Consider the following 10,174-nt stretch of genomic DNA (forward strand, 5'->3'; position numbering starts at 1 on the left):
TAGGTCAGTAATATTATATTAGATTTGAAAAAATATGAGCTTTTTTATATAAACTATATTTGATTTCAAAATAGTTCTTGGCCATATATTTAATGAATAGTAATATAAAATTGAATTATTTTCTTTTATAAAATACATGATAATAAGATAAACCTACATATAATGAATCCATGTAAGAAAATAAAAGTAGATATCTTGTGAGACGGTCTCACAAATCTTTAAGTGTGAGACGAGTCAACCTTACTGATATTTACAATAAAAAATAATATTGTTAGCATAAAAAATAACAATTTTTCATGGATGACCTAAATAAATATCTGTTTCACAAAATAAGACCCGTGAGACTGTCTCACACAAGTTTTTGTCAGAAAATAATACTATTTTTGTAAGGCTCGAGATTATTAGTTCTCATTAACATAATACTCGGAATATATGAGTATGCATATATATATAATGAGGAGTGTTAATTGAGATGAGAATAGGAAATACATGGACAAGAGGAGAAAATCTTCAAATTAGGATAGAACAGTTGGCGCATATGCGCGAAGATAAGTGGCGCATATGCGCGACAATTCCAGTAGCATTGGCGCATATGCGCGACACCTACAGTAGCATCGGCGCATATGCGCGGAAAGAAGCGGCGCATATGCGCGACACCTCCAGTGACAATGGCGCATATGCGCGAGAAAAGTGGCGCATATGCGCGAAGTGTTAAATTCTGCATGGCCGAGACCCGTGGGTCTCGCGCATATGCGCGAGTGATGCCGCGCATATGCGCGAGACGTGTACTTCAAAGAACAAGCCATTTGTCCTAGATCATGCAATATATATATAGAAGGTCTTCATTTCCCTCCTATTCAGCTGATAACCGAGAGATTTCCAGAGAAAAAGCTTCAATCTTTCTTTCATCTCATAATTGGGTTTGTACAAGATTTAGCCACCCAAATTTAGTTCCGATTTCAGTTTTGAACTCCCCTCTGTATTAGCTACAAGGTGATGTAAGTTTTACTCAGTTTCTATATGATTTGAGATTGAGATGTTGGGGGAAATTGTAATATGATAGTTATATTGTGTTCTTGATGTATTGAACATGATATATTCGCAAACGGATCAAAGAACGGATGTCATATGCTATTGTTGCTATTTTCTAGCATTTTTAGAAGTAAGATATTCAGATTTTGAGTAATATCATATGCTTCTAATGATGATTATAAGTTGATGAGTTTAGATTGATAATGTGTTGCTATATGTTGAGATTCGAATTTGTTAGTATCACGGGAACACGTTGTTATGCCGTCAACTTGTATCAAGACTAGATATAGATGGTATAAATGTCTTGGTTGAGTTAGAGATTGATAGAATATGTATCAATATTGCCATTTCAGATTGATATCGGTAAGATTCGTCTTCGAGACTTTGACTACGACCGAGTTGTGCAACGAAATGTATAATACATGTTTTGTTTGGGGAGATACAACTCAAATGAGATCTCATTTGAGTTTCCCAACCAAAATCACATACTAGATTTATTGTGTATCATGAATTATGATTGTGATTTGTTTATGGACTTGTATTCCAATCTTTTGAGATGATTATGCATTGTTACAGATTGTTATGCATTGCATTTAAGATAAGGAGTCTTGACAGATCCGTCAAACTTCTAGATGTTCGGTGATATCACAGCTTAAGGGAAGATCATTCTCCTATTGTAGATGTGGATACAGATCAGGCCGAAGTCTAGGAATAAGACATACCGTCACCTCGATTGGGAGGGTAGGTGATAGATCGTCTTATTCACACCGGGATCCCTAGAGTTCTAGTCGAGTCGAGTCCAGACATGGTTTGATTCGCATTGCATTGCATGTTTATATGGATGACATTCATTATAGCATGTTTCATGTTTAGTTTGATATATGCATGTATACATGTTCATACTGAGATTTGTTCTCACCGGAGTTTCCGGCTGTTGTTATGTCTGTATGTGTGCATAACAACAGGTGGGGCAGGATCTGGGTCGAGACAGAGACGAGATTGATATAGCGTGGAGACTACGGGCGCAGCAGATGACTAATGATTTTTAGTAGACTTGGACTATTTGTATTTGCCTTATTGTATTAAACACTAGTTGGATGAATGTACTAGAACAAGGTATGTTTGTATATTGTAATATAAATAAAGAACTTGTGCTTGTTTATATAACATTAGAATGAATGTTGAAAAGCAAAAATTTGACCCTCTTTTTATATTAATGATCCATTTAATCCCAAATAAAAGAGTTAGAGCCCGGGTCCCCACAGTTTTATAAAAATAATTTACAAGTTTTTAAAAGAAACGTGACATTTATTTTAAATAGGGTTTGGTTTCACCAACTATTTCAAAATTTCTATTTTAATAAAAATTATTATTGACATAAATATTAAAAGAATCAAGAATGTGGGGACCCGGACGCTAATCATCTTCTTAATCGTGATTGGGACTAATTAATCAATTAAGTAAACAAGGTCTATTTTTTTTTAAATGCGGAAGGTAATGGAATCAAACTCCTATACATATCAGTATAAAAGTATAAATCTGATAAAATATACAATTATACACATCTCAGGTTCAGATTTTCTCTTGGACTGTGGCGTTGGAAAAATTACCTACGGCGAACTCGGTGCAAAGAAGATGGCCAACGTGTGCTTTGCGTCCACAGTGGTGCACATTATGTCAGGGAAATGAAGAGACTCAGGATCATTTACTACTACACTGCTCGTACTCACGTAGTTTATGGACTTTGGTCATGGCAGAGCTACGATTCCAATGGGTGTTTCCACAGAGGGCAAGAGATTTGTTTACCATCGATCCAGGTTTACCTTCGGGGAGCAGAGCTAACATTTTATGGTACATTTTGATTCATGTCTTATTTTGGAGCATATGGCTAGAGAGGAATAACAGAATTTTCAACGACACACCGGCCGAAGCAAGTGCGGTATGGGAGCTCATTAAGTTCAAAGTGGCAACTACAATCTCAAGTGTTAAAGGATTTAATCACTTATCGATTAATGAAATTGTTAGGGATTGGAAGTTTGTAATGATTTGAATGTCCGGAAATCTTTATAGTGCTCCTATAAATGCGGATCACTCATCCGCAATATTGTACTCAAACTTCTTTAATATAATTTAAATAATCTTGTTTCTGATCAAAAAAAAAAATCCTTAAAAAATGAAATAATGATATTTGTTGTCACCAAAATAGATATCATTGAATCAATGAACATAAAAAATTATGTCCTTCTGCAAGTCAAAATTAAGAAGTTGCGAGAAACACTGCAATTCTAAACTCCAATTATGATTATCAAACTCACACTGCCTTTCATGATAAAGCAGTGATTAATCAGCTTTATTCTGATCTCAAGAATTTAGAAATGATATTCTCAGTCATTGAGAATAATTTAAAAGAAGATGTTCTTGCTGGAATTCCAGAGCCTTTCATGGTTAAGCTAGTAGAGGAAAGGACCAGCATCCCTCACAGGGATGAAGTCTCCAGTACTACTGCACATTCTCCAGCTCAAGTCCCAGTTGTTAATGTTCATCAATCTTCTTCACTATTTTTTGTTAGTGATTTCTCCACAGTAAAGAAAAAGATTAATTCTATCGTTCAATATGATGTTGCAGATGTCACTCATACCACTATTTCATCTACTGTTGATGATCTGATAGTTATTACTACTCTGCATACTGTCTCACTCACTACTGCAATTGTTGATCCAAATGTCTATGCTGTTACTGCTGCTCTCTCTCCAGCCCAAGTATTTGCACTTCCTGATCTTAAAATGTTCTCCTCTGAACATCAGCACGAAATGAGAGAAACACTGTCTATTGCTATTATTTCAGTGTCCACGAAACTATAACCCATTATTACTTCATCAGCTGCTCTGATACTCATTTCTGAACATCAAGCTGGCACATCAAATGAGCGATCTGACCGTGTTGCTCGTCTTATTGAACTTAAAGAGCGTATCCAAACCATTCTCCTACATCTGATCATCAAACTGTGCTAGAAATTGAGATGGAAGAAGTTAAGTGCAACTGAAACAAGATTATTGACGTGGTCAAGCACATTTTATTTGAACAAGCTGATGCTCAAACTGAATTTAATTTCTTTAAAGAATGTCTAACTAAAGAAATCTTATCTATTTGCAACGAGGTGGCCAGAATTTCATTCAGCTTTCTGGTCTCAAATCAAGTTTTCTCAAGAATCGGACAGACGTCATTTTAGCTCAAACCGGACTCACGTCTTCTGCATCTGCTCAAACTGATTCCCTTAAAACACTTGAACTCCGAGGTTGAACCTTTAGATGCAAAATTGACTGACCAATCTCAATATCTTCAAACATTGGATAACAAAGTTGGTGGCATCTCTGGACACTTGTTCAAATTCATTCACTGGGTTAAGACAGACATGTGCTGCCAAAAAAGGGAAGAAGATGCAAGAAGAAGAGCAAAACCAAAACAAAATCCAGTTGCTAGTGAAGATGAAGGAATCAATGATGATGAGGAGTAGACCGCTGACAACAAAATTATCGTTCTCTGTTTATCTTTTTCAAGATTTTCTCTACAATTACTTCATTTATCGTTTATACTATTTGATGTTCTCACATTGCTTATTTGTGTTCTTATCTTGTTGTCTTCTTCATAGCCTTCAAGATTTTGTCATCACCACAAAAAGGAAAATTATAATGATACTTGTGATGTGCTGCTTAAGATAAACTTTTAAGGATAACGGAGAACCAAAAACAGTTAAATAAAACCAGAAACAATATTCATATTAAGAAAAACTAGAACACACCCTTAAATAGAAATATCAGTAGACCGAACTAAGAAAGAAATAATATAGAACCAGTAGCAATAGTCAGAAAGATAGTCTTTTACGATAATATGTCAGAATACTCTATTGACATCCAGTTTGATTTGTACTATCTATCAGATGATTTTCATATTTATCGTAGTCCTTCCGTACAATAGTACATTTTATTTAAGCCATTAAATAAACCGTACAGATCATTTATTGTTCACTACCTTTTTGGGTACAAAAACAAATAGCATTCTTGGATTTAGGAACACACAATGGAAAAAAAGAGTCGTTCTCATTCATATGTTGAAGATGGTTTATAAAAAAGGCTTCATAATGCGTTCACATAAACTGACCTTTTGTGAACTTGCGAAGTCACTCTCACTTTCCAGCTTATCATACTGAAAGTCCACAAAAACCAGCACGCTTTAAAGTTCTATCAGATTCGAAAAATCATATGTGCTATCATTTGTTCACACTCTTTCATTGTATTTATCCACTCAAAAGTGGGGAGTGTTTGCAATATGTGGAAATTATCTTTCTTAGAATCATTGTTCGTTAATTGTTGAGTTGTAGTACCAAGAGTTTCAGCAGACAATGGTAAGTCCTATTAAAATGGGTTTGTACAAATATGTATTGGTCAAAGTCTTTTTGTGATACATTCTAGAAACAGAAGAATGAGAGACGTAAAAAAAATTTGCCCTTCGAACTTTCATAAACAAATCTTATGCTATTTTATCTTCTATTGTTTTTAAGTTTCATCAAGTGGTGTAGACTGTTTCCACACTTTTAAGTAGCCCGTTGCATTTTCAAATATTTGGATTAGCTTTTGAATCCTAAAAAGATTTGAAGAACATTTTTCAGAAGTAGAAGAAAGCAAAAAAATTTGGAATGTTTATCCAACCTTTTTCTAAGCACTCAACGGATCCTAACACATACATGTATGAAAATTCTATTCTAATTGTAAAAACACTTGACCCCTCCATAAAATATATTGTATATTTTTATTGTGAGCATGACCATTGCTGATTTCTAGAGATAGTTTCAAAATTGACCTTCAACAAAAATTTTTTTGACAACATAACATTTAGGAAAAGCAAAGGCAAAACAAAAGTTCAGACTTGATAAGATTATGATTAAATTTCAATTTTATGGTGAAACCAAGCTCATTTTGTTATATATTTCCCAATTGATTTTACTTACCCCAAATTTTCCTCATTATTTTCAAATTTCATATAGTTATATAGATGTAGTAAAATTGAACTGAGGGTGGTCATAATTAACGTGGCTCCCTCCATGACAGATAGTAAGGTAAATGTTGGAAGAAAGGTATTACCCTTCTATAAACATAAAAAAGCACGATACCCTTACTCTGTTATTAAAAAAACCGCATTTTTTTTTGTTTTTGCTATTTCCTCATGATGTTAAATATGAGTCGATGTCTGCAGGATCCCTCCAGTTCGATAAAAGAAAAGAAAAGAAAATTAAGCTCAAGACTCATTTGTCCATAAAAGTTCAGAAATGAGAGTTATATATTAATCTTAAAAGAGCCAAGACCCGTAAACGCAAGAATGGAGTTGAACCTTGGAGTGATCTAGACTCCATATGATATTGTGAACTTTAGGTCTTTGCATCTGCCTCACCACAAACTTGGCTTACTCCTCTACAGTCTCTGCAATAACAACTGCAAATGGCAGTTCTTCCAAGAATCATAACATGTAAATCGTAAAATAATAAGCCTAAGGCACTTGGAGTTGCATCTTTCTGTCACGTCAACCAGATATTTAACGTGTATCTCCTGATCCAGTTAATGTAATGAAGCATGTATAAGATCAATTATAGCAGAAAAGTTGGATGTCATGTGCCCACAAGGTTAGAATAATGAGAAAGGTTTATCCTGAGTGATTTGTCAGAATAAAAGAGAACTTGTACAATAAGCACGGTATAGGGTCTAAGGATATTAATCAGTAGTCACCAGTTGGTGTAACAAAAAGGCCTGCAATCCAGACCAGTTAATATTGATAAACCCCGAGCCTGAGCAAACGAGACTTCATATAATAAGCCTATGCTAGCAACCATTTCACATCCGTCCTCAATTACGCATGTTACCAGAACAATCATATTAGTGTTCTTGTAACTTTATTAGCAGATGTCCAGCAATCCAACGTAAAACGAGGTATTACAACTATTACTCAAAACTAGAAATGGAAGGAACAAGTACTTTTACCCAACTTTTTGCTTACCTTTCCATTGGTTGGGGGTGTGGTTTAGACTACTAAGTGGAGGTTCGCAAAGGAGCCTGTTCCTCCATCTCAAATATAAATTGTTTCAAACTTTAACGTCTAAGTTTTTTCAGAAATACCAATTATAGAAATAACCATATCAACTAACAGAACTAAGTTACTAGCACTCACATTGGTAAAACTTGGTGGTAAAACACTTAGGAGTCTGTAGGTGGCAGGGCTTGCTCCTGCGGCCACATATGCTGAGCCATATAAGGATGAGGATGTTGACCATAAAGGGCTGGATCTACAGGCTGCCCCACTGTCATTCCCGGAGCACCAACAGGTGGGGCCGGCGGCATATAATAGTAAGGAACCCCTTCAGCAGGAGCTCCAACACGAACAGGTCCTGCGGACATGGACGCAAGAACCTCATCTTTCAAGTCCTCCCTTGGTACAATATCAATCAGGAAATCAAAAATGTCAGTCCTCGTAATTGCTGCTGCAATGTCATTTCTCTGCAGTGTTCTCCTTTTGTTCTCTTCAGTGTGGTTCCAAGCACATAAAGTCAACTCTAGTATGAACAGCTCACAGGCACGAGCAAAAAGTACAGGTGCTTCAGCTGATATCATTCTAACATCTTCATCTGCTTTCATTATCTTCTTGATTCTGGCCAATGGTAGGCTGTGGTTTTTAAAATCGGTTATGTGATCAAGATTTTCAATTTGGCTTGCCCAGAAACTTTGGAGTTGTTGTTGCAATTGCTGCTGCTGGTGCAGTTGCTGGTAAGCAAGGTGTTGTTGCGCCATCTGAGCCGGAGAGGGAGAAAGGCCGGCAGTTTGAGCAGACACAGTTGAACCAGTCGGTACCTGGGAAGAGGTTATGGCCATTGGGTTTCCTTGATATAAGTTTGCACCATATGCCATCTGAGCAGAGCTACCCACCAGGGGTAGCTCATTTCCTTGATGCTCCATTACAAGTGATGTATGTTTTGGGTAAACTGTAGGCTTGTGATTCCCTGTGCCACAAACAGCACATCATAAAGACAATAATATAATAATTAGCTGATGGAATCATGAATTTAGATAATTTACAAACATACATACACACACACATACATACATGTACGCACGCACACGTATATAATATATATTTTAAAAAATTCAAATTTGCATGCTCAACTATAAATATAAGTGAAGCAGAATACAGTTTCACATGAGAGTTATTCTTTATTAAAGCTCATTTTCCTTTTGGAAAATTCACACATGTAAGTCTGAGCAAATGACAACAAAAGGCATATTATTATATATGCAAACCTATATAAAATGTTGCTTTTCAAAACTAAAAACTCTATAACCTTGTTGTACTTCGTCAAATACTCTAAATCTTGAAATAATTTACTTCCTTATATCCACAGAAAACAACAGAAAAGCTGAAACAAAGAGACCCCGATTTTAGAAATGCAATTTGAATCTTGAGCATGACAAACAAACTTTAAATACTTTGACAGGCTTTTTCTCTATGGAAAACCCATCGCAAATTTTCCGCATGTATGGCAATAATCCTACTCCAATAACTTTAAATACTTTGACAGGCTTTTTCTATATGGAGAGTTGCAACATGTCAACAGCGTACTCTAATCGTGTCTACCACAAAACGACGATGCTTGATTAACTAGTTGATTCACGCTCAATTGCTCGTTTGAAGCATGAAATGCCACCTTAACCTTTTCATCTACCTTATATATAAAATTTGTTTCTCTACAGGTCATCGAATTAATATAAACATAATCACCACACATTTTGCCATTATGGTTTCTTCATCAACTAGGTAAGTATGAACCAAACCAAAAGAAAAGAAGAAAATCTCTTTCTTACACAAGTACATAAAACTACATCAACCGGATAAACAAATTCCATAATCATAAGACGACAAAATTAAATAACAACTCCATCCAGATCGATAGAAAGTTTTACCCTTTGAAAAGAAAATTACAAATTGTGAGTAGAAACACACGTGTCAATGACGCAGAATATTTTACGACGGCCTAACCAATTAAAAATGGTAATCACTGAGTAAATGTAATATGGTATGATGAGATTAATGCACTGAAAATATTAGCTTTCTAAGTTGAAAGTAAACAGCCATGAGGAAAAACAGACCACCAAGCATTTTAACGGTATCATCGTTTTGTTGTGTCTGAATCAATTTCAATTCCATACTTCAGTTCCAAACACACATAATGCCGTTTTACGATGAAACACTTTAACTCGCAAATTTTGCTAATAACTACAAATCAATTCAAATTAAAATATGCATGTGCGCGTCTACGAGTACCAACTATGATCAATCAATCAACCAAGCCCTACTCTATGGACATCTGTTCATTTTACATAAGCTCTCCATGTTTTATGTTCCCTTCTCGTGTCAAACAACGAATTCATCATCGTCATCTTAGCACACTCTCACTAGTTGTGGGATCGGCTACATGAATATTAGTTTTCAATCATTTTACCTGTATGTCATCTGTCAACCAATATCTCAAATATTCCCACCAAACAATTCATTCGACTTCAACCCAGTTCAAACTATTTGATTTGCAAACGAATACAAAATACAAATTTTAAATTCAATTACAAAAAAAAAATTGCATCGCCCAGAAAGCAACAACTTTTCCCGTACACCGTGGCACACGAACTGGAATAAAAGCAGACAAAAATCGATTATTTATTTTCTTTTTCTTTAGACAAACACAAGTTGATTCACAAAAAAACATACCCACGCAAATTGAGTCATAAAACAATAACACAGCCACGGAAACGCGCAAAAATTGGAATCAATGCCAACCAATGAACTTCAATCCCAAACCTTCCAGAGATCGAAAAATCTTACAGAGAATCGCAGGATTAATTCTAGCGAATAAGCTGAGCAAATAATAAAGTGAAAACAACGTTTAGAAAAACAGAAAAACAAGGTTTCTACCAGAACTGTAGCAGCGCGAACTGCCGATTGAATTGAATTAGAATCCAATGCTGAAACTAGGGTTTGGGGAATCCAAAAGTAGGATTGTAGTGGTCACTTTATTCGAGAGCATTCAATTCAAGAGTTGTTGTATAAA

General features: G+C 35.5%; 1 protein-coding gene across 4 annotated transcripts; it reads right to left on the reverse strand.

The window, feature by feature from the left end:
- Positions 1-6,275: 6,275 nt before the first annotated feature.
- Positions 6,276-10,174, reverse strand: LOC140832919 (nuclear transcription factor Y subunit C-3-like). 4 transcript variants are annotated; one of them, XM_073197221.1, is made up of 4 exons: positions 10,039-10,167; positions 9,572-9,644; positions 7,249-8,074; positions 6,276-6,506 (listed from the first exon to the last, which is right to left on the reverse strand). In XM_073197221.1, the coding sequence occupies exon 3, from the start codon at positions 8,028-8,030 to the stop codon at positions 7,275-7,277; it is 756 nt and encodes a 251-aa protein (XP_073053322.1). In that variant the 5' UTR covers positions 8,031-8,074; positions 9,572-9,644; positions 10,039-10,167; the 3' UTR covers positions 6,276-6,506; positions 7,249-7,274. The 4 variants fall into 4 exon arrangements, with proteins under 4 accessions (XP_073053322.1, XP_073053321.1, XP_073053318.1 ...); XM_073197220.1 differs by lacking the exon at positions 9,572-9,644 and having other exon boundaries at positions 6,276-6,497; positions 10,039-10,174; XM_073197217.1 differs by lacking the exon at positions 9,572-9,644 and having other exon boundaries at positions 10,039-10,174.

The sequence above is a fragment of the Primulina eburnea genome, chromosome 5, assembly GCF_022965805.1.
Source record: "Primulina eburnea isolate SZY01 chromosome 5, ASM2296580v1, whole genome shotgun sequence".
Taxonomy (NCBI): Eukaryota; Viridiplantae; Streptophyta; class Magnoliopsida; order Lamiales; family Gesneriaceae; genus Primulina; species Primulina eburnea.

Excerpts from the sequence above, each read along its gene's own strand:
- LOC140832919 (XM_073197220.1), bottom strand. The coding sequence starts at position 8,030 with ATGGAGCATCAAGGAAATGAGCTACCCCTGGTGGGTAGCTCTGCTCAG.